This window comes from Ciconia boyciana, chromosome 5 (genome assembly GCF_034638445.1).
Source record: "Ciconia boyciana chromosome 5, ASM3463844v1, whole genome shotgun sequence".
Classification (NCBI taxonomy): Eukaryota; Metazoa; Chordata; class Aves; order Ciconiiformes; family Ciconiidae; genus Ciconia; species Ciconia boyciana.
Genome location: NC_132938.1, coordinates 40,102,425 through 40,128,489, shown reverse-complemented (window position 1 = coordinate 40,128,489; position 26,065 = coordinate 40,102,425). Strand labels below are relative to the sequence as shown.

At 38.8% G+C, this 26,065-nt stretch overlaps 1 protein-coding gene across 1 annotated transcript; it reads right to left on the bottom strand.

Moving 5' to 3' along the window:
- Window positions 1-4,503: 4,503 nt before the first annotated feature.
- AGA (aspartylglucosaminidase) lies at window positions 4,504-21,528 on the bottom strand. The gene is made up of 9 exons (XM_072862685.1): window positions 21,363-21,528; window positions 19,243-19,396; window positions 18,485-18,597; window positions 14,784-14,896; window positions 13,693-13,807; window positions 11,582-11,657; window positions 10,663-10,770; window positions 8,416-8,549; window positions 4,504-7,576 (listed from the first exon to the last, which is right to left on the bottom strand). Exons 1-9 carry the CDS (start codon window positions 21,508-21,510, stop codon window positions 7,476-7,478), a joined length of 1,062 nt encoding a protein of 353 aa, XP_072718786.1. The 5' UTR covers window positions 21,511-21,528; the 3' UTR covers window positions 4,504-7,475.
- Between the last annotated feature and the right edge of the window lie 4,537 nt (window positions 21,529-26,065).

Here is a 26,065-nt window from a genome sequence, read left to right as displayed (position 1 = left end):
AGCAGAGTGCAGGCCACAGTTTGCTTTCAATTGGAGGGGCGTTCAGTACACCTGGAATCGATTGCCCCAGGGGTGGAAACACAGCCCCACCATTTGCCATGGACTGATCCAGATGGCACTGGACCAGGGTGAAGCTCCAGAACATCTGCAATACATTGGTGACATCATCATGTGGGGCAATACAGCAGAAGAGGTTTTTGAGAAAAGGAAGAAAATAGTCCAAATCCTTCTGAAAGCCAGTTTTGCCGTAAAACAAAGTAAGGTCAAGGGACCTGCACAGGAGATCCAGTTTTTAGGAATAAAATGGCAAGATGGACGTTGTCAGATCCCAATGGATGTGATCAACAAAATAACAGCCATGTCCCCACCAACTAGCAAAAAAGAAACACAAGCTTTCTTAAGTGTTGTGGGGTTTTGGAGAATGCATATTCCAAATTACAGTCTGATCGTAAGCCCTCTCTATCAAGTGACCCACAAGAAGAACAATTTCAAATGGGGCCCAGAGCAACGACAAGCCTTTGAACAAATTAAACGGGAGATAGTTCATGCAGTGGCCCTTGGGCCAGTCCAGGCAGGGCAAGATGTAAAAAATGTGCTCTACACCACAGCCGGGGAGAATGGCCCTACCTGGAGCCTCTGGCAGAAAGCACCAGGGGAGACTCGAGATCGACCCTTAGGGTTTTGGAGTTGGGGATACGGAGGATCTGAGGCCCGCTATACTCCAGCTGAGAAAGAGATATTGGCAGTATATGAAGGGGTTTGAGCTGCTTTGGAAGTGGTTGGTACTGAAGCACGGCTCCTCCTGGCACCACGACTGCTGGTGCTGGGCTGGATGTTCAAAGGGAGGATCCCCTCTACACATCATGCAACTGATGCTACATGGAGTAAATGGGTCACACTGATCACACAACGGGCTCAAATAGGAAACCCCAATTGTCCAGGAATCTTGGAAGTGATCATGGACTGGCCAGAAGGCAAAGATTTTGGAATATTGGCAGAGGAGGAGGTGACGCGTGCTGAGGAGGCCCCACTGTACAATAAATTACCAGAAAATGAGAAGCAATATGCACTGTTCACTGATGGGTCCTGTCGTATTGTAGGAAAGCATCAGAGGTGGAAGGCTGCTGTATGGAGTCCTATGTGACAAGTCACAGAAACTGCTGAAGGAGATAGTGAATCGAGCCAATTTGGAGAAGTAAAGGCCATCCAGTTGGCTTTAGACATTGCTGAATGAGAAAAGTGGCCAGTGCTCTATCTCTATACTGACTCATGGATGGTGGCAAATGCCCTGTGGGGGTGGTTGCAGCAATGGAAGCAGAGCAACTGGCAGCGCAGAAGCAAACCCATCTGGGCTGCCACAATGTGGCAAGATATTGCTGCCCAGGTAGAGAACCTGGTTGTAAAAGTACGTCACGTAGATGCTCGCGTACCCAAGAGCTGGGCCACTGAAGAACATCGAAACAAGCAGCAGGTGGATCAGGCTGCTAAGATTGAAGTAGCTCAGGTGGATCTGGACTGGCAACATAAGGGTGAATTATTTATAGCTTGGTGGGCCCATGACACCTCAGGCCATCAAGGAAGAGATGCAACATATAGATGGGCTCGTGATCGAGGGGGGGGCTTGACCATGGACACTATTGCGCAAGTTATGCATGAATGTGAAACATGCATTACAATCAAACAAGCCAAGCGGTTAAAGCCTCTGTGGTATGGAGGGTGATGGCTGAAATAGAAATATGAGGAGGCCTGGCAGATCGATTATATCGCACTCCCACAAACTCGCCAAGGCAAGCACTATGTGCTTACAATGGTGGAAGCAACCACCAGATGGCTGGAAACATGTCCCTTGCCCCATGCCACGACCTGGAGCACTATCCTGGGCCTTGAAAAGCAAGTCCTATGGTGACATGGCACCCCAGAGAGAACTGAGTCAGACAACGGCACTCACTTCTGAAACAACCTCATAGACACCTGGGCCAAAGAGCACGGCATTGAGTGGGTATATCACATCCCCTATCATGCACCAGCCTCTGGGAGAATGGAACGATACAATGGACTGTTAAAGACTACACTGAGAGCAATGGGTGCTGGGACATTCAAACATTGGGATACACATTTAGCAAAGGCCACCTGGTTAGTTACACTAGATGATCTGTCAGTTGAGCTGGCTCTGCCCAATCAAAACTTTTACGCACTGTAGAAGGAGATAAAGTCCCTGTAGTGCACATAAAAAACATGCTGAGGAAGACAGTCTGGGTTACTCCTGCCTCAGGCAAAGGAAAACCCATTTGTGGGATTGCTTTTGCTGAAGGACCTGGGTGCACTTGGTGGTTAATGCGAAAGGATGGGGAATTCTGATGTGTACCTCAACGGGATTTGATTTGGGGTGAAAATAGCCAATGAACTGAATGGTATGATGTTAATTGCTATAGAATACTGTATGTCAACACTTTTCTGGTTGCTATATGCCGTATCAATGGTATTTCAGTGAGAGTCACCCAGATTAATGAAGAATGAACTTTGATGAAACCAAGCAATGTGCAGCAGTGATGGAACCAGAACTGGCTTCAGCATGCAACAGTCCAACACCACACACCATCTCTTCTGCCCTGAAGGACTGTTATGACAGACGGAATCCAAAGTCATGGACTAAATGAACTCAACAGACATTTTAGTGGGATGGCCCATAGACCAAGGGAATGATATCTGTGTGTGTATATCAAAAGACATGGAAAGTGGTGGTGATTAACTGGAATGTAGGGAGGATTAACTAGGACCTGGGCATGACGTAGATGGTATAGAATAAGGGGTGGATACTGTCCTGGTTTCGGCTGGGATAGAGTTAATTTTCTTCCTAGTAGCTGGTATAGTGCTGTGTTTTGGATTTTAGTATGAGAATAATGTTGATATCACACTGATGTTTGAGTTGTTGCTGAGCAATGCTTACACCAGTCAAGGACTCTTCAGCTTCCCATGCTCTGCCAGGTGCACAAGAAGCTGGGAGGGGGCACAGCCAGGACAGCTGACCCAGAATGGCCAAAGGGCTATTCCATACCATATGAGGTCATGCTGAGTATAGAAACTGGGGGGAGTTGGCCAGGGGGCAGCTGCTCAGGGACTGGCTGGGTGTCAGTCAGCAGGAGGTGAGTGGTTGTATCACTTTTTTTTTTTCCTGGCTTTTGTTCCTCTCTCACTCTCTTGTTGTTTTCCTTCTCATTACAGTTTTTTATGATTATTGTTTTGTTGCAATTATTAAACTGTTCTTATCTCAACCCACGAGTTTTATTAGTTTTGCTCTTCAGATTCTCTCCCCCATCCCATGGGGGGGGGAGGGGGGAAGGGAGCAAGCGGCTGTGTGGTACTTAATTGCCAACTGGGGCTAAACCACAACATGTATTTTACACAACACCAGCAATCAAAATAATAATTTAGCAACAAACCGAGCTGAAATGTATTTCGGAGTCGGCCTAGACAGTATGCCAAGGGTGAAAACAAGAAAATTCCCATTCATCTAACTCATGAAAGTTTTTTCCACGAAGAGCTCTGAAATCACCATTTCTAACCAATAAACCTTTTACAACACAGTTGTTTCTGTAAAACTGTACCTGGAAAAAGAATAATAAAAAACTTTTCTTTCAAAGATTTTTCCCTATCCTACTAAGAAAAAAATCAGCAGTACCAGGAATTCCCTGAACAACTGGCACACTTTGAAGTTGCTATTGCTTTTATTTCACAGACCACCACCTGTCACTGTAAACATATCAGCTAATTGCACCAAGAGAGCATTGTTCCAGCAGGTGTATTTACCTACATTGATTCCAACTGTCAGGGTAAAAAAAGAAAAGAATGAAAACACAGCAAATATTATTAAATGCACAAACATCTAAAAATGTTTGTTGCCTGACGCAGCATCTCAAACAATAATAACAAAGCTAGTCATAAAATCCTGAGATTCTGCCACACCTGCTCCACGGACATTTCAGTAATGTTCTTTTGCTGTAAATCTAATGGAACTTAGGTGGAGGAATGAACAGACCCCCCAGTGAGAACATTGTAGTTCAGTGCCTAATGTGTAATATACTACTTGTATATTAGAGCTAAAGTAAATTTAACTGTATTACTGATGTTTCCTCACACACACAGAGACTACAGATAAGAGAACTGAAATCCTACATGTATTCTGTTTCAAAACAAGGATGAACAGAGTTGTTAATGAGTTATAACAGTTACAACAGTCATGCAATAACTAAACCCAAACAACAAATGCTAAAAGAAGAATTTCTAAGCTAAAAAGCAATCAGCACCGCTGTTGTTTTCACCCTGTGAAGAGATAATAGATTCATACCAGTTTATGTAGTATTACTTGTCCAACCTTGAATTCTCTGAAACTCGGAATTATTCCCGATTGAGGCAGTTACAGATGAAAGGACGTATTTCAGTGGTAACCCACAAACAGTGAAATGACAGGGAAGTTTTCTTCAGTAAGTGCACACAAAATATTGTCAGGGTTCATAGATTGCTTTATTAAAGAACAATTCAGTGGCATGCAAAAACATGGCATAGTTGGCTTTATTAGTCAGACCACTGAGATAAGATTCTTTGCCTGTCTACACTGGATAAAGCGATAATTTGGTGAGAACTATTAGAAAAATAAAAAAGCAGGCTAGCTAGAAATTAATGAACTTAAAATGACCCCACAGCTTTACAGACAGGATGCATTCAACTGTACCACTAACTTGCAAATACTCATATTCTGTGTAGGTTTTTTCTGTGCTTTGTAGTAAAAGTTCGAGAGTAAAAAACCTTAAAAATACAAAATTCCTTGAAATCAGAAACAGTAAGATTTTTTGGTTGTTGCAACCACAATAGAAACAGTCATAGAGTTTTTGCTTACTTTTGGCAAGGGTCTGTAGTTGTAAAAAGCTTTCTTAGAAACACTCATGTGTCTGCTAAGCATAAGAGAACAGCACTACTATTAACAGCATTTAAAAAGAAATATTTAATATAAAATATTATGCAAATTATTTTTAAAATTAAGAATTCTGTCCATAACATAAGAACAGCATATGTATAAATATTATAATTTAATATACTGTCAATTTAACAATATATTAAAATAGTTTACACAAACTAAACCTTTCATTTATGACAACTAATTCAGCATGACAAAGAAACCGACATTATTAAACTACATGTCTTAGTACATATGTCTCACGGAGACAAGTTCATGTATGGATGAGCTGACTATGCAGTAAGAATTGTAGCTTAGTGACTTCAGGTACACTGTTATAGAGTACTCATGATCTTTCAGCATGGGCACTCACAGCCTCTAGAGGTGTACACTAGCTAGCACAGAGTAGCATAAGCACACTAGAAAGCAAGCAACGGATGTTCCCAACCCCTCTCAAAAATGAATCCTGGTGGATTCAGCTGCAGCAGTTTAAGACATTACTACTCAGCTCCCAGTACTAAACCATCTATGTTCACAACCCACAATGCTATCTTCAAAGTAACAATCATTGGATTTTATTAGTCTATTTGCACTTGACTGCCTGAGTTGTCTGAAGATAACAGCAGCCATGGCAGAAGGGTTGTAGATAGGACAGGTAGAAAACTTACCTTCAACCACTGCAGATATATTCAGTAAGAGCTTCTTTGACTAAAGCTTGTTGTGGCCTACAGTGACCTCTGCTATGAGATGCTCTAAAGATCCAGTGACAGAAGTGAATCACCAAATAAATTACTTGGTTCATGAAGTTCAACAGCAGGCCATTAAACATGGCTATTCTAGTTTGAACATTTTTTTCCAACTTTCAAAGATACCAACTCAGAACATACGGCAACAATCATCCTAAAGCACAGTACACAAGCATCTAAACAACCTTACTTATAAATGATACATTAAGGTGTGCTTTTATTACCCAATGATTTTATTCAAGTAAACAAAGAATAATTAAAGTGTTTATGACAAGACATGCTCGTTTTAACTTGCTCCCCCCTTTTAACTTTTCCTAGCTCAAGTTTAGCAAAGATTCAATCAAATGATCAGCAAGCCACCAAGTTAAGAAAACAATCAAACAGATCTTCAAATACCTATGGAAAAATCCTCAAGATGCTGAAGTTCTATTACAAATGAATCCTAACATCTCTAGACACTGAAAGAGAAAGTGACAAACCCAGCTTTGTCAGCTGTAGGTAACTGTCATGCTCTGGGTATGCAACTGCCCCTTTGCAGGGGTAGATGCGCTACAGGAAAGGGCAAGCGCACAGCATATTAGCAACAAGGAAATCACTGTGATTAAGATTCGTAACTTCCACTACAAAAAAAGGTGACAGGAAGATTTCCACCTGTCTTCACATCCAGTTAGAGTCAACACAACACTCCCTGAAGGCTTGTACTACCAGGGATGTTTGGATGTCCTCTCTATTCAAATGTATTCTCAGCTGTTGTGAAACAATTTAGAAAGGTCCACAAGGAGATGCTCCTTATCTCTTAATTAAAGCTTTGAAATCTGCTCCACTACTCTTCAATCCCCTTTCCTTGCCTGTCAGCATTTGCATGCAATTTTCTTTTGAAGAGAAAAGAAAACCTGGACTAAATCTTAGAAAGGCAATTAAATATTCTCAAAATAAGTCTCATGTGTAGAGGCAGAGCCCCTCCTGCTCTCTGCCCTTTATTCCAGATTTCTGCCAAACATGTTTTCAAATGGCAAAACAAATTTAACTATTTATCAGTTTTGGCTACTTAGTTCTTATGAAAACAGACAGACTATAAGAGCCATTAGACACTTGGTCTCTTTGCATGCATATGACCACCTGTCCGCTTTATGAGCTGTCTTTGAAAGTTTTTTTTCCTCCCAGTGACCAAAGCTCTACTTTACCCAAAAAGCAGGTGAAACTTGGTATTACTTGGAAGTAAATATACAACAGGTAACTTTTTGTGGTATCTAGAACCACAGTTTGACTGTCAGGTTTGCAAAAGTTTAAAAATTGAGTTGGGATGCAAGGTAATGCCTACTAAATTCATGACTCAAAAGACCTCAGTAGTGAAGCACATCAATTTCAGCCATTTCACTTAGATGTAGATTTTTAAACAGAGATTAATTGCCTATGCTAACTGTGAAACCATCAGCACTAACTATAATTTTGCAACTATGTTCACTTCCCTCAAACTACATAGAGTCAGTTTTTTAAAACCTCGCTCTAGATTATAGTACCAGTCTACAATCATTTAGAAATAAGTTACCAAGATAATTACATTAGGAAAGTACAGACTAATTTTAGTTGCACTACACAAAGCCGTAACAAAGTAGAAGATATTAAAAACAGTGAAGTAGTAGCTGCACCATCAACATACTTTGTGTTTGTTCACATGATTACGCAACAGTGAAAATAAACAACTATTTTAAAAAGTAACATCTGGGAAACCTTAGCACTTTCCTCCTCTAAGTTTAGATGTTAATAGACAAAAGAAATTAAATGCAATCTACTACTTGCTCAGTTGGCTGACTTAGCAAAGGGCTAGAAACCATGAAGTGAAACTGAGAGAATCCTGGAATTTTATTACAGGCAGCACCTAGGAAAGAAAGAAAAAAAAAAGTATAATTTGCTACATTTAGGATTAGCGTCTTTGTCATTGTACTTTATCATCTAAAGACCCAGTAACTAATTCTACTACAATGGTGTAATTATTCTTTTACAATCTGTTTAACCCAAGACATCTTGAAAGTATTTAATTTTTAGGTAAAAATACAGTGCTGCTGACTGCTGTAGTGCAATTAATGCCCTTATAATACAATTCAAAACAGTAACATAAGTTAGGAAAATATCTCTCTCTTTCAATCCTGATTAACTTAATGAGTTCCTCCAACACTAATCTCTTAAACACAGAACTATGGGAAATAAGAGATCAAAGAACAGCAATAAGCAGTCTAACTAAATAAGCCATGTTGATTAGCAAATTGTATTTCCTACTGATCTAAGAGTTCACTAATGAGATGCCTGGCACAATGACTGATCTGGGATTGCTCTGAAGCTATGCTTAACATTCACATTCTCCCTGCCTTATGCCATATCTAGGGAAGGCATAAGTATTCTTTTTTAAAACCTTCAAATTAATCATACATAGTCCAGGAAAACACATGAAGGTTGTAAACATTTTTGATTTTTACTAAGACTTGCATAAATTTTGTGAAAGTCTAAGACATCAAAATGCAGAGGAAAAATTAAAATATCTCAAGTCCACACTAGGACACAGTTGCCCTGCTAACCAGCATTTGATTTTATGAATGGCCAGTATTGCTGCAGTGTTCAAAGAATAATTAAAGACTTCTGCTTTAAAAATCTACCTGCGGTTTTGTACTTCTGTGACCTACTTAGGGTCAACAAGCTTTGTCTATTGAGCAAAATACATACCATAGCTTCCAGTTGTATTTGCACATATAACAGCACCAAAGAACTTTGGAGCATACTTCTGGATTCTGGAAATAACTTTCTGACAGGCTACTGTTGGATCTGTTCCCATCCTCATATACTCCACAGCTTGATAACTAAAAAAAACCAACCCCACAACCAGACAGTTAGCCATACTCAGGTTATATATTCTAAACTACCATTGAGAGACCTTGATTTCTTTGAATAACGGAAACACATGATAAATAACCTTTAGCCAAACTTCATATTGGCAATTATTACTCAAGTTCTACATGAAAAGTAATTAGAAACACGACTAAAACAGACTGCAAGAAGTCATCTATCATTTTATGGCAGGACCAAGCCTGGGATAACTCTCTGTTCATTTGCAGAAGAAGAGGCTAAGCAACAGGTCAGTTAAAGAGTTAGTGGGTTTTATTTTTCATTGCATGATTAAGTTTGACATTAAAAGTTATTACTAGTTTTCAAAAAGGCCAATGTCAAGATAATTTTTTGAAGAAAACTGACCTCCGATATCACATTACTGATAAATTACTGATTTCAGTAAGCATTAAAAAAAAATCTTTCAGAAAAAACTTAAGTTTCTGAAAACTTCAAAACTGACACATTCTCTTTATTTCACGAATATGAAGGTACAATGTTTTGATCAAGAATTTAAGCCACTTTCAAATTTTTTGCAAGCCAATTTAAAAAAACTTCTCACTCTAAATGAAAGAGTAATCAAAATGAACTTCCTTTGTATCTACAGTATCATTAGACAAATGACTGTATGGGCATTGCTTGAGATGAATCAGTTGCATTTCCAAAATGTCCTTCAGAGGCAAAAAAATTACTTTCATTTTCGTTTTCTTTCAGAACCTGAAGATTAAAAGATAATGCATAATATAAAGCAAATGACAGTAGATTTTGTTTTGATGAAAGGTGCATATACCAAGACCAACTCTTGTTACACTAAGACTTATCTACGAATAGCATTAACTATAGATGTTATCAAAGTACTGCGGAAGAGAACTTCCCTTGCATTTTGAAACTCCCTATTATCTTTGATTTATTCTACCAATAAAATATGTTCAAGTTATCTAAAGATAACTATCTGAATATAAAGCTATATTTCACAGCGGTCTCTTCACTAATCAAAAACTCAGTAAGATGTTACTATCTCAAAGGTGGTGGACAGAAAATATTAGCAATTTTTCCCTTTATTTGACACTTCCTTCACTTCTGGCAGGTCAATTCTATTCTTTGTTTTCATGTGGGAATATCTAAATAACATGGAATTAGGAAAGATCTGTATCTACAAGGAACCTGTGATCAACCATCTAGTCTGAGTTGTTTTCTAAAACCCACTGGTGCCAACACAAAATGTTTTAAGCATTACAGACAAATCCTTCAGGCTGCTAAACTGTAATGTAAGCTTTTATTGATTAACCTTGTAGCAGAGCTCAACTCACTACTACTGTTGGTATCTGATACCTCAGGATAATTCATGAAGTTGTCAATTGCCTTTTATTTCAAGACTGGCTTGGAATAGCTTGAAACTCATTGAGGGCATTTGTAAAATATGCAACAGCTAGTAGGCATCCATAACTGCCAGTTTCAGAAAAAGCACCTGAGTAATATGAAGGCCACTGCTATATATTCCTTCAAGCATCAGTGCCCATTATGTTCAGCACATACTCCCATAACTCATTCCTGCTGAGACCGACCCACAAGAATGACTGTCAAGACTCAGTGATGAAAACAGTCATATTTTATGCAGGTTATGCAACCATGACGACAGCACTAAAACACCTCTTCCAGTTTCAAATGAGATGCAATTACATAGGGTTGTTACAGTGACACCTCCCCACACTCCTGAGTAATCTGAGACTCACCCCTCATCCTTTCTACAATTTATAACACTTATTTCCCATACAACAAAACACTTTGGAGGAGAACGCTAATCAGTTCTGTTAAAAAGCATGCAGGCTGGGGATACACTCATTACCTGCTGCCTGTTTGCTCACAGCTTGGCAGTATTACGGGATCTGTCATCAAGATATTTAAGTCACTTCTTTTAAGAGAGATCATAAGGATGACTTGATTCTGCTACTGTTCTTTCCCCTTCCATTCCTTCCTTTACTCTCACTTCAGCAGCCAGTAAGTCAGACTGTCTTTTTAATCAATTACTTCATTTGCTGAGCTCACATTTTGCTAGGAAAGCTAGCAAAGTCTGCCCTAAAGACAAACCTGGGTAAGAAGCGCATCATGATGTCACCATCCCCAGTAGCTGCAGCTCCTCCGGCTGTACTATCTGCATAGGATCCTGCTCCAGCTATTGGAGAATCTCCTACACGGCTGTAGTGAACAATAAAAAACAACAAAAACTGGAAAATATAGAAAACTATAATTTACTAATTCCAGTGGGATTGCATTAAGGTAATAGCTCTTGGCCTGATATTGGCAAGTTCTTATGACTTGGGCACACTTAACTTTGTCAACCTTACTGCCTCCAGCTGGGTTAGCGTTAAACCCACAGGAGAATACAACAGGTAAAGAGGTCACTCCACTGCAGTCAGAAGTCTTGTCTTAAAACCACTGATAAAAGTGATCTGTGATAACCTGACTGGCCTGAGGCTTAATCCACCTCCAATGCACAACTGTGTGTTATTATACTGACTATAGTTAGGGCAGTAAGATTTAGCCGGTGGGTAACAGTAAGCAGCTGGGGACATTAGTATGTTCAATAATTTGTTGCTAAATCAAGAAGTTGTCTGACTTGGTTGACAGACAAGATTCCTAACTGAGTAGAAAAAAAATCTCAAAGACAAAATACAGGCCTGGGCCTCTGATTCTATGTACATTTCTTTGGAGACTGTGCACCTCTCCAAAACACTTCTTTGTCTCTGGTGCCTTGCCTTACAAGTTGCCTCACAACCGTGCCAGTTGTTTGTGTCTGCATGGTGAACTAAGCAAGCTGAAAAACAAGCATTCCCTCAAACACAAATCATCTTGCAACTGCATTAGTTTCTCAGGATTTATAGCAGTGCCCAGAAATAAGCAAGGCCATTTTGTGATCACCGCAGTCTAAAACATATAACCTTTAGACAAGCTTAACATAGGAAATGAGGGGAGAAAAAAGCTTTTTTGTAAAACCAGAGATACTAACCCTGGAATTTTGTGGACTGCACCATTAGTAGATGTCCCAGAAGCAACAGCTCCACTCCCACCGATTACAACCATACCTAAAATTTTCAACAGGGATCAAACATATTCAGAAACACTCCTAACAAATTTATTAAATTGGCACTATGGTTATCAAACAGAACCACAATACCCAGACTATTCAAATTACTGATATCCTGAAATATAGAAAAGTTGTACTCAAAGAAAACAAGTTCTTTTTAAAACACATTTGGAAACTTTTTGGATGTATTACAAGAGCTCAAAAAGCAACCTAGAACAGCGAGTGCCACACTGTTCAGAGCTGTGCATTACTGCTGCACAAGCAGCCACTGTCTCCTGACATACACCTATGTTAACCAGTAGAGACCAAGTACCTGGTGTCACCACATCCTGCACCAGTACCATCAGAACAACAAAGTTTGGAAGTTATAAATGGTACTTGAGGGAGATTAAAAAAAAATCAGAAGGATGAGCTTATATTTGGCAGAAGGTGAAATACTGCCTACCAAAGTAACAAGAATTACGTAACAGACAATAAAATATTCAGATGAGCCTATGCCTTGCTAATTTTGTGCTGATAAGGAAGCCACTGCCTCATATTAGAGAAGCTTAGATTGCCACTTGGAACAGGATTTGGGATCAGCTGCTTCTCCATAGAGCAAGACTGCACCTCTTTAAGAGAGGGCCGAAATTGCTGCTGGCATCAAACTCCAGTACAAAGTGAGAGCCAAAAAGCAGAATTTGAAGAGCTGAATTCTGGTTCTCTGACCTCACTAAGCAGTATCTCCTTCTCATAGAAAAGTTTCCTGATCAGTGGAAGCTAGAAGCATAGAGGCACTGACTCTATGGCCACCATTAGCCTCTGCAAAAAGACTGGAAGGCCATCAGTTCCTACCAACTTCCTAAATGCTTTCTGAATGAAGACTTCTCAAAATATCAAGGAGACATTTCATATATAAAACAACAGGGTGGGAGAACCTGAAGTACAAATACAAGTGTCATCATTTACTACAAAACAGCTTAGGACTACTTAATGATACATCAATTCCTGAACTGTATTTAGCAGATTCCCCTCTCATCCTGACACTCCACAATTTCTGAGTTTTCTAGCACATACTGAAGACTGTATATCCCAGTAAAGAAAGCTACCTACCAACTTAAGAATTTGGTAGGTTGCCTGACTTCTGTAGAACATTAATTCGTTATTAGTAGGGTGGACTGGAAGCAAAGAAGAAAGACTCACACTTGAAACAACTTGTTAATTCTTGGTATTGCAAATACTGTCAGGCAAAAAGTTCTGAATTGCTAAACTGAGAAAAATCCAGACTAAACCAAAAAGTGCAAGTTTTAAGACTACAAAGTATAAAGCTTTGAAAGACATGAATCTGTAACTGCTCCAGTCCTTTGTCTGATCTGCTCATTAATCAGCTTATAGGCTTAGCAATTAACAGTCCTCAATCAGTAGTCCTCAATCAAAAACTCTTAGAAGTTTTTGGGACTACTACTGCTAACCTGTTTTAAGCATAGTAGTTTCTATAGAAATTTATTGATTTAGTAAAAAGCCAGAATAGAAGAAAAATGAAAGCAAGCTTTATTTTATAAGTTTAAGGACTGTTCAACAAACATTGCTTTTGGTTGGCAACAGGACTAACTGTTTACTCATTTCTTCCACCACCACAAAGACTTTTAAGTTGGTCTGACAGCTACAGGGGAGACTTGACCTAAGTTAACCATAATCAAGATAAAAATAATTATTTTTAAACTTGATCAGTTTTCTGAGCATCCATAGCTGCCCAAGCAATTATGCCAAGGTATCTGAGGGAAAAGCAGTAGGGCAATGAACAAATAGCTAAGGGCAAAAATGAAGCAAGTGGCTGTGCAGCCAGTGCACTGGGAAAAAAAAACAAACCACAAAAACAAATCCCACTTTTAAGCACTCCATCCTAACACATCTTGAAGTAATAGAATCTTGAAACCACTATAAATAGGAAACAATGCCTATATGAAATACTTTTCTTTAAACTCAGCATGATTTAATCTGTAGGGGAATGAGAAAAAAAAAAAATCAGCATCAGAGTTACCAAAAGTTGTTACCAATAGTATCATGATTATGAACACTTCTTTGTGAGACGGTCTGTTCTTCTTTACAAGTTACTTTTTCAGGCCGTTTGTATGGTCCACAGGATTTTGAAGAGTCTGGTACCACATTCTGTAATTATTTTGTGATTTGCATGATTAATATATTATGCTTCATTACAGACAAATTTAAAAATACTACAATCAATTCCTATAATCTACTACACAGGTTATCAGATGCCTAATACTTATAAAGCTGTACTGAAACCCCACAAGTTGTTTTCCTTAAGGAATAAAGGCTGACTTCTGGTATTATATGGTAAAAAGTTTTTCCTACTAGAACATTATGTTGTTCAAATTAAAGATTCTCCTTTGCTCAACTGACTGATTAAAAAAAAAAAGCTCATTCTTCAGCAAAATGAAGAAAATTTTCAAGCTAAAAAAACAACCAGATGAACTGAGCTCATTTTACTAACATCAAGATATTATTGTCAAGTCAGTATCATAGTCAAAATATTTTCCCAACTGAAAATCACAGTATGTATTGAACTAAAATGGTTCAGCAATGCAGCATTTCATATCCAAGAAACAATGAAGACAATGTACAAACATGTAGAAATCTGCAAGACCAATCCCAAAACAAAAAAACCCAAAACAACAAACCAATTTCACCACAACAGGCAAGTTTAATAGACAGCTGCACTTATCTGATGTGTTCACAAGTCTGCATAAAGCCTCTCTAACTATTTAAGGACCTTAATTGCTACTGTAAGGTTTTCTTTCAGAAATTTATACATGCATCAAAATACATGCACTGCTTTGTTTAGTTTGAGAAGTCTTGTCCAAATTTAGAGCTAAAAAAATAATTCCCACACCAAAACGCTACTGCAACAAGGTCAAAACCAGCAGGATCTAAGAAATGAGCTAGACACATACTCTTCCCGAGTCTACCAAATGCTTGGTAATTCCAAGTTTGTTCTGTTTGATAAGCAAGACTTTTTTTTTTTCTTCACATGCAAAGCACAAGTTCAATATAAGCTAAGAGGAAGAGGCAATGTGGCATTACTGACTTTCTAAACCCACCCTTCACCATCACCACTGCACTGTACCTTCCAGTAGTTTGGCTGACAGCTTTGATTAAGCCACTTCGAATACACCGAAAGAGATTTTTGGGTAGTTAAATCTTCATATGGAAACCCCATTCTTACAGCGAACAAGGAGGCTTGAAAAGCAACAACAAAACAAAAAACATTAATTTATTCACATTTTTATATATTTTATGGTAATGCATTCATGTAAAGTTATCTAGAAAGCAAGATATTCTACATTCTCTATGGAGATGAGAAATATGTCTTCAGGGAGCAAATATCAGCCATTTATAGTGATGTACAACTGCAGCAACAAACTCTCCCTTCACTGGCAATATAAAATTTTCTCAATTCACTATAACTATGTTAACACATGTTAAGTTTTACCATTGAAAGAGAAACAAATTCAACTCTATTAACCAACTGGACACAAATAACCTGGAGCAAGAGTGGCCTGGGCTGCGTGTGTCACAGAAATATTTAAATAAATGGTATAAATAATAGTATATTTTCCTTAAAAAGCTAGTCTTTTACGAAATGTAAGTAACATAGTGGCACAACATTTGCCACTAAAACACTGATACTTGCAGAAATCAGTCCACCAGCTTACATCATATTACCCTTCTTCCTTGCAGCTTTAAAAGTGACTGCTTCCTTGTTTTGAAAATTAATACGGTATGTGTCAAGGGAGCAAAAGAAATACCAACACAAGCAATGAAAGAATGCTGCACTTTTAAGAATGGCTTTTATAGTTAGGGAAAGGGAAAAGAAAAAAAAAAAAATCAACTGTTCTTTCATCTTTTAGTTGTAGATACCTTTGATATTCGCTAGCAACAGATACTGTTGCTAGATTCAGATGTTTGAACAATTTATATTACCAATCCTTGATAATAATGTCACTATAATACACAGCTGAACAAGCTTCTCCAGTCCAAGAATTAAAAGCCTTTAATTATTTCTGGACAGCTTTTCTGTGTTTTTCTTAAAAACTGACACAATTAAAGTCTGCACTCAGAGCAAAAGAAAACTGACAGCTTCAATTAAACAGATATTTATTTTCCCATTTCTAGAACAAACAGGCAGGTTTTGTTTTTGTTTTTGTTTTTTTTTTTAAGGTAAAATTGTGCTCATGCATGCTTGTCAGTCATTCTTTCATGACTTTCGAAGCCTTGTTTCTGTTCCAGAAAGCAGAGTTGATAATTTTTACTCTCTGAACTTTTTACTTGGATTATTGGTCTAAGTATTGCTAGGACAAAAAGGGAAAAGGTCAGGAAGACTGTGATTATGAAACTTTCATAATTCAACATAATTTCCTCCAGACTATTCAGCCTGGAGAAGAAAAGGCTCAGGGGGAATCTCATCAGTGTATAAAAATATCTGAAGGGAGGGTGTAAAGAAGATAAAGCCAGGTCCCTTTTGGTGGTGCCGAGTGACAGGGCAAGAGGCAATGGGCACAAACACACACAGGAGGTTCCCTCTGAACAGCAGGAAACACTTCTACACTCTGAGGGTGACTGAGTTGCCCAGAGGTTGTGGGGTCTCCTTCCTTAGAGATATTCAAAAGCCACCTAGACATGGTCCTGGGCAATCAGCTCTAGGTGGCCCTACTTGAGCAGGCTGGTTGAACCAGATGACCTCAAGTCCCTGTCACCCTCAACCATTCTGTGACTCTGTAATACATCCTCTTCCTTAAGTTCTTTATGTACCAAAGGTTTTAAAAAACCTAAACTTCAATTTTTTGAGTCAAAGTAAACAGAACTGTGAAGACTATCCAGGTGTCATGGCACTCTAACAGATTCCATCAGTGCTTTTAACACGGAAAATGAAAATTTCATGTTACTTTCATTAAAACTTTACTGCCAGGGATGATGTACTGCTCACACATTTTAAAATGATCAACTACACAAAATTAATGCGTGCCACAGCTTGCCTCCTCCTCTCTAGTGTCAACCACTCAGAAATGAAATTTTAGGAGACAGACTTTTCTGGATTATATCACTAAATATATTCAAATTAAAGTGCAGTTTAGTTATTGGGAAAAAATAAGGAATAACCTCAGCAATTTTGCATCCTGAATACAAACACGCTGCAGAGATTATATACATTTATATGAAAAGGTTTTACTATTCTAGCTAGCTTTTCTGGTGAAAATGCAAATATTTTTATTTAGAAAATAAACTGTCATTTCTCTCACATGCTGATTTGAAGGTTCAAATGTATTCTTCTGAAGCTATAGCTCTATTTTCTCTTTATCAATCTTCACCTGGTAAAGACAACTACAGTTTCCTTTATCCAAGTTCCTATTTCCACAGAAAATACATTCCTTCACAAGAAATATTATTCTTTCTCAATTTCTCCACTGCTTTGATTCATTCACTAACATTTATCACCATCTCCAATTTCTACTCAGATATATCTTCAGCTTTCCTGTCTTTCTTTTGACACTACTGCTAGACAGTTTCTTCTGAGGAAGGTCTCACTGACAGCAAGGACTCAGCATAACAACCTTGTCCACATGACTCCATTATGCAAAGATCTATCTTCTTAGGCTCGAAAAAATATTTTCAATCAGCACTTTAATTCTGCCATTTCTTCATCTTCCTTATCTTTTCTGCTCATTCTACCAATCAAAAGTTAAAAATATTTTGATAACTACCAATGATGGGGAAAGGAGTATTATAAGCATTTCTTCCTCCTCTATTTAACACCTGACCAATTTTGTTTTCAGCATCACCTGTGAAATCTCTCTTACCAAAGCTACTTGTAACCTAATCATGGCCAACAGCTCGAATTAAATAGAATCTGCAAATCTCTCTCTCTTTTCAGACCTTCTATCAAACACTGTCCTCACCTCCCTCTATTGCCCTATTTTACTCCATCAAAAAGACTGCTGTTGCACTTATTTCTCTACCATTCTGTACACATTAATTCCTTCAAGAATCTTTTATCTTTTCTTATCAGTTTCAAAGCACTTGACTCACCGTTAATGCTCAGATGTCAATTTCCACACTTATCTCCACATTGCTTTCTGAGCAGGCACATACATTTTAAAAGTCCTTAACTGTGAGCCAAGTAACCTTCCACTCACCACTCATGTACCTCCCTGGAATGTACATCTCTTTTGAAACCAGTATTATTCTAACAGGAGCAGCTCATATTTTAAAAAGCTCAACTATTCCTCCAGTTTGCTATTGCTCTTTTGTTGTCCCTAGGAGTACAGCCTCTAATGTAATTTTTTACATTCAAGTTCCCACTAATATTTTTAAACTATGAAATACAGTAATTGTGCTCAATATATACTAAAATAGTAAAACGTAACTGTAAACATCTATTAATTCTGTCCTCCCTTAGAAAAAGTTACTCCATGGTTTTAAATGAAATGTTTACATCCAACAACTTCTATAGTGTCTTGCATCATACCATCTTTGATACCATTCGTATCAGTGATATTAGCAAAGCCTTGGGATTACAAGTTAATATTTGCAGTTAAATCGGTAGAAAAACCATAAAATTGTATTTTTATTTTCATGTCCAAATAATGGACTAAAACCTAATTCATACACACATAATAAGAGAGTAAACACTTCTGAATTATTTGACTAGAATCATTTGATTGTCAGGGAATCCTTCCACCTATATTACCAAGATTAATATATGGCAATTTTAACAGGAAGTGTTTTAAGAAGAGGGTATGACTTGGAAACAGTTAAAGGAAAAATTACCTGACTCTCCCACTAATAACGTATGTTTAGTGTATTCAATGACCTTTCGCGCTACACCAATGGCATTTTTTACATGTCTGAGATCTGCAACTGCCCCAACTTCCATAGTGTTGCTGGAAACAAGAAATATTTAAAACTTATTAAAAATACAAGAATAATTGTAGATTTTTTAGTAGACAAAATGTGTTCTCATCTAAATTAGAAAGCTTGCTCCTTTAACATATTGCTTTAATTGTTCTATGCCATAGACAGATGGCATCACACTAGTAGGGAAAAACTTTGTACATACAGTTTCCTTTCACAGCCATGGGGATGTTGCTCAAGTAACAATAACTCCTTCTGCAGCAACACTTTCAATAGAGTAACTATATTATTACATAAACTCATAACATGAACCACACACTTGCAATTGCTTTTTAATCAGGACAGCTTTAAATGGTAAATAAAGTATAGAAGACAATTGCTCCAGAAGTGCATTTATGGAATGAATGTAAAGGGAAAGCTTACAATGCTACAAACCATCTGCTTTACAACTGCTATATGTAGAGCTGGATTACTACACTACACATAAAGGTTCAATAACAAACATTCTTAGCTACTCTTCCACCAATTACATAAGTATTTTTCCTAGTTTGGTAAGTTAACATATAACTTGTCCCACAGTCAGCCCTACAACAAGATCATCTCTGTAACAACCCTTACATTAAAGTGTGCTAAAAATTACAGGGATCATTCTTTTCTCCATGTGGTTTCCTTACCCATCCATAATCATTGCATCCAGTGTTGTTTCTCCACTTTCATCTGGGCTTCCTCCATATCCCACACTCCCATCGCATTGGTCAATCTCACACTGACCACAGCCTCTCTCAATCGCATCCAGCTCAGAACCTCCCAACTGTAATACTCTCCAAGCTGTAATCAACACAAATAATCAAATGTCACCAGTGAAAACAGTCTCCACTACTGCTTTAAAGAATCTTTTAAAGAAGGACATGATGAAGATGCACTATATAAGTGGATAAAAAAGTAAACAATAACTTACAGGGGAAATAAAGTAAAAATATAAATATATTCAAAATGTAAAGCATTACTTTTCTAAATACTGTTTTTCTTGCATATCTGATTAGTGTTTCTGACTGAGAAATGAAGCTTTTTTCCCTGACCAGGAAGGTATTATTCACTAACAATCATCACAACTTCTATATATTAAATAACCTCCTGTGCCCAGAACCAACCATTACTTTATCACTGTTTATTTAAAGCCTTTTGGGAGGAGGGAGAGGGAGAAGCAAGACTTTTATCTCAAAAAAACCCCCCAACTTATAACAAGCAGCCCTCAAAAGCTTCATATGAGAATACTAAGTGTTCAGCTGCAGAATAAAAAGATCTAAACCATACAGTGATCTAAAAGATCTAAACCTACATCAGTAACTACAGAAGAACAAGAAGAAAGTGGAAACGATATACAAGAAATTACAGTCTCCACATTTTCCTGTTCAACCCTTAGTCTTCTATTCTTTAGGATCTAGCTCATGGTGCAGTTTCGTAAGACATTACAGATGTGCCAAATGACATGACTTGAATAAACTAGGCCTGAAGGCTTTGCACATATAACATTTCATGAGGTTGGACCTCAGCCAAGATTTCCCAAGATGCCTGAGCTTGCTGCCATTGACAGTTGCAATCCTGCTTCCTCCTCCTTGTGCTGGCTCTGGTGTTCCATCATCAGCCAGACCCAGCACAGGGGAGGCAGCAGAAGCAAACTATTACACTGTCTCAACCATCTCAAGAAGCCTCATCTTCACAAATGCTGCATGCAACTACATGAAACCGCCTGCATCAAGGAAAAAATAAGATTTAATACCTAGCATCCAACTCCACATATGCTTACCTTTATAATAAACTTAATAGGAATACTGCTCCAATTCCTACTACCTTTATTGCTGTGAGCAGCCTTAACACAAGCTTTCAAAGGCTGCAAAGCAAGAGCCTCGCAGTTTTCATGACTGTATTTCACTTCTGACCTATACAAGGCTTTATAGATAACCTATTTCACTAGCAAGGCTTCCCTAATAAGGAGTTATTTACAAGCCAACTATGCTAAAATAGCTTATGAGTCTTTTGAAATCAGTATCCACAACTAATTTATGTTGCCGTAGGAAAACCTGCTTTGACTGTCAATAGCACACCACAAAACAACACAGAGATCTAAAACAGAACTATCTAAATCTCTGGGGGCAAGAATGAATCTCAGAAGGGCACCATTAAAAGCAAGTCACCATTGTGAACAGCCACAAGAGTGTAAACCACATTACTGGCAAACAATGTTTTTAAACTAGCTTTTCCACAGCTCATAACCCCATTTTTTTTTTTTTAAAACGCATTTTTCCCAACCTCGAAAGTTAAACCATCTGCTTGCAGGCTCTCAGGTAGCACCAGGGCTCAGCGACAGAGCACCGCGAATGCAAACGCAAGCTCAGGGGCTTGGCCATTTCCCACACGGAGGTAACGTGGCTCCCCGACGCCCGGCCCGGGGCCGAGCTCCCCCGAGACAGGCCCTTTCCAAGCACGCAGAGAGGCGCTGCAGGCAGTCTCCCTGCCGGTACCGGGGCTCGCCCTGATCCGTGAGGGGAGCCGAGCAGGCAGGAGGGAGCCCAGGCCCACTGCAGCCAGAGCCGTTTAACAGAAGCAGGGTTACAGCCTGCTTCTTCTTACCACACACAAGCGCGGTCACGGCTCAGAGATTTATTTTGCTTTTAAGCCAGCACCCAGAGCCCCCCGCCGGCCCCTCAGCAGGAGGGCGCTGCAGGAGGAGCACCGAACGAGGGACCGATCGGCACTGCCCTGCCCCACCCGGCCCGGTCCCCCGCCGGGGCACCTGTCTCTGCGGCCCTCCTAAATGCCCAGGTGTTGATGACCACAGGCAGGGCAGCGGCTGAGGCGGCGCCCGCCAGCTGCAGCACGACGAACACGAAAGGCGCGACCAGCACCCGCCGCCAGCCCCCTCCGCGTCCCGCCGCCGCCATCGCCACCCAGCCCGGCCCCCACACAGCCGCCACGAACCAGGCGGCTGCGGCGGCGCATGCGCAGGCGGCCGGCCGCGGCGGAGCGATACTGCGGCTGGCGGTTGTAGAGGAGCGCGGCGCGGAGGGCGGTGCTCGGCGCTGTGGAGTGCTGCGCCTCGCCGTGGCTAAGCGGTCTCCGCGTTTCCTCAGTCCGGGGCTTGCTGTAGGCCCCCTGAGGGACGTTTTTGTGGCAAGGAAAAGCGTAAATGCCTCCCAGCAAAGGCCAAGGCCCGATGCAGATTAAAATACAATTTATATTTATCGTACGTCTGGATGTGTGTTAAAGCCAGCTTCCTTGTGTGGCGGTCACAATCTGTTGATGCAATTACCGGTGCTGGAGTGTCAGAGATGAGCGGCAGTGGTGGGTCGGGGCTGTGTGGTGAGTGCCAGCAGAGACCCTGAGCCAGGCTGGCCCTGTGGCTGTGGGGTGGGGGCACACCAGATAAAACGTGTTAAAAAGCAATCTCCATGTATGCCCATGAGATTCACATGCAGTGTCTTTACGTGCTGCCTTGTTAACATGTATGTTTTTGTCAAAAGTGTCCTAATGGCACAGAGGTGTTTCTGCAAAGGGTGCATTTTGGGATCTGCTGTAGCGAATAGCTTACAGAAGAATTTGTAAAAAGCCTTGCTTTATAGAAATCATAAACCACATAACAAGTAATTTCTTAATTCTGCCCCTGCCTTTCAAGCTTTTCATTATAAACCATTAGCAATAGTTTAAAGCCATTTGACACGTTGGCGTAGTAGTCTCACTGTTTTCAGGTCCGTAGGCTTGCCTGCTCTCAGCGTAATGCACCAATTTGTGCTCAGGGCTGATTACGATCATCAGCCAGCTATTATTTCTGAATGACGAGAAAAAAGGTAGCTTCTGCTTCTACCAGAGGAATTGGATAGAAAAATATACCTTTTTCTTTTTTTTTTTACTTGTTCAGCTCATTCTCATTACTCCTTTTCAATATATGATGGGCCAAACTCAATTACACTTTACCAGCAGTGTCACTGGTCTTGTATTTGTAGTAAGAGGAGATACTTGGACCTCGTGTGTGACAAGCTCAAGCTTGTAGGCATGCATAAATTGTAAGTGTACCCAAGCTGATTTAAAAAGCCTGAAGCAATATTATTTTTATTGTAACAAAACCATCCACAGTCTTTGGAATTAAATGGTTGTCACAAAAGAAATGTATTATCCTTTATTACAGAAGTCACAAAATAATAACATACAGTATTGGGTTTGACTTTAGTAATAGCATGGCCTTGGTTTCAGCCAGCTCCCAAAAGCAAAACTACAAGTAGTCTAGAGAAACCTTTACTCAGGTAAATACTCTTAGCTGATTTATTTCTGATATTACTGTTCTTATTTCTGTCACGTATTTCTGTGTAAAGCTGTTGGGGAAGGGAAAAGGGCCAAAATATGGATCTGAATTAATGTTAACTGAAGGAAAAAAGAGGAAAGTGTTTTCAGGAAAGTAATTTAGTAACAAGTGAAAAGGAAAACAGAATCAAACATGTTTCTAAAATTGATACATTAATTATATTTTTCAAATATTGTTTTCTTTTAGCCAGATAAAATGGACCATTATGAAAGAAAAACACTTTGATATGGGTGTCATTCAAATAAAAATATTGATTGTGATGGTTGCATCTGCAGGCTGAGACTGCACAGCTGTGGAGAGAATATTTTGTACAACTTGAAACAGCATAACATTATGTTTTGAGGTCCGTGTAGAAACTCAGTTGGTTTGATTTCTGTGGTATGCTTTCTAACTGGTATTCATGTGAATGACTTCCTTCTAGAAGTAAATGCAATAATGAATCCATGCTTTACTGTATATAATGTTATTTAATATCATATATTTTTATGCTAAGTGTGAAAAAACTCACAAAGCAAACACTGGTCTCAGGTACAGTGTGTAAAATCAACAGCAAGGTCGATAAACTGGTAAAAAACTCTGGTTTTACATGCTGAAAGCTGAGGAGAATTTGAGCAGTATCTGTCCAAGACAACTCTGCAAGTTAGTTCTGCTACATCCATCCAAGCTCTTGATTTGCCTTCTGTCTCTGATATAAAGTATTTTAGAATTTGTCTTTGAATTTAAAACTTGTTAGTATTTTCCTAAAAATTAGCTGCTCTTTTATATCAGTTCTTCCTACGTCAGCAGTGAAGCTGCACCTTAGTCTGTTTGCTCCCCGATACTTACTGTTCTCTTAGAGACTGTAGCTAAGATAAATGGTGAGACTGGTAGACTTTTGTCTCTGCAGCTAAAAAGCAAATCAATGTTTCCACAAACAGAATTTTTCTTCAGATACATAATATTGAAAGAATATTCTAGAGAAAGACTTGTACGGACAAGGGATTACTGAGAGGATCTACAACAGACAACACTGTGACTGAATGGCACTGAGTAATTAATGAAAAACACAGGAGGCAGTTCACCTCTCTCCCTGAGAGTGTCTGTTCCTACAGTGGCCAAATTCTGACCCCAATTATATCTGTGTGACCTTATCTAGCACCATCTGTTCAAAAATGCATGCCTAGCTCCTTTTTGCTGTCTCAAACTTTCTATAAGTGTGCTTTGAAATCTAATGAAGTATTGTAGTTATATCTCTAATTTGTTTACATTTTTATCTTGATTTTACTTACACTTTCTAATATTAACATACACAAACACATGAAAAGCAAATCTGAGAATAATTTTCTTAATAAAAATAATCAACTGATTAGCATTTGCTATGGAAACTTACCTAAGTGTCATTTTTTTTGACAACTGGGATTTTGAATCCATCATGCTTCTAATTAAAATGCATTCTTAAATGACCCTGTGTTGTGGTTTTCTATTTTGAGTAGATTTGTGGAATCACTGTACTCTCAGTTTTTAAAATTATTTTTTTTCTCTTTCGATCCCTTTCATGGCCTCTTATGACACATATGTTCTCTCATTCACTGAATGACACTGGAAAGGATGAAAAGCTTTATTCATGGTGAATGTCTCCACCTCTTAAATCTTCTAGGAAAGACCCTTATGCTCTCTCTCATGCTTGAGAAGAGCTATCTATAAACATTTTCAAAGCTACTTAGCTATCCTCACCTGAATCCTCCATAAAACTCAGCATCCGTGTGAGGTCTGTCAAAATGTGTAACATCTAAATCACATGATTATCCAGATAATATTAATACTGTTCTCATGTTTTCATGTCTTCCCCAACAATCTTTTTTCATGTGTTATGTGTTCTCTTTTACTTGTACTGTAAGGTCTTTTGGGTATGGATTGTCATTTCAAGTTTGTACAGCATATAGCACCAGTGTGTCCTAGCTTAGCACGCCTTGATCCTTGACAATACATTGATGAGCATTAATAGATATATAATGAGAAGAAATACAGATGCTAATTATAATAACCAAGCAGCCACGCTAACTAAATAATAAGTAGACAATAATAGTCATGTTTCCATTGCTAAATTTGCTTTTGTTACCACTTTTTTTAAAATCAGGTGGCTAAGTTACAGTAGCTTACTTTCTTACTTTGTAACCTCAAAATAATTATTACATGTCACAGAAACAGTATTATTTTGGCCTATTGTAGCATTCTGTCTCAAAACAAGTTATATGTAATATATTTCCTATTCGTAATTGCTATACTGGTCCACTGCAGTAATAAAGTTGTCATATGGAGCATGTAATGGACCACTTTACATTGTTGGAACTGCTTTCTTTATTACAACTCCTTGTAACTTTATGATTTCTTCATAAATGTGATCAATGGCAATAATAAAGTTGTTGGACAAATACAGCAAGTTACTGTTTGCTTCCCCCAAGTCTGAAAGTTATCTTGACATTGTTAAATGAGCATACTTAAAGTTTTCAATGTTGAAAGGAAAGTAACCAGAAACTTGTATTATACAAATATTATTTTAGAAATATGGCAACATACAGTGTCTACATCTATTTCATGTGGTTTAAGTATGCCTACCAAGACTTTTAAACAGGATCCTCACTGAGTTACGATTATCTAAGACTAGAGGGCATATTGACACATGCAGCACTGTGATATTTTCATGGTTAGAACACCCCAAAGCAATAAATAGTTGCTTTGGGAGGTAATTTACAGTGTGTAAACCCCGACTTTGAAAAGAAAATGGCGTGATGTCTGTGCATAGTGCTCTGCCCAATTTGTTTTCTCTGTAGTCTTTGTTAGGAGACACGGATGTCATTCTGTGTTTCTCCATGTACAGTTAGTCTGTGCAAACCAAGCCCCTTGTTTTATACTGGCTTCTGTGTCTTGTACTCAAGCTTGTACTCAAGCTTGATGAGGTATCACAGCCCCATAGTGTTCAGTGTAGAGATGATTGAAAAACTTTGAAGACAGATTTTAAGAATAGGGCTGAGAAGTGGTAAAAAGCTAGTTCGTACTCCATGATGTCTCAACTGGATGTATCCACAGCTCTGCAGCATTTCTAAACCACTGAAGAAGTGTACAAATCAGGTCAAAATCGTTTTGAGAATCTGTTTCAGCAA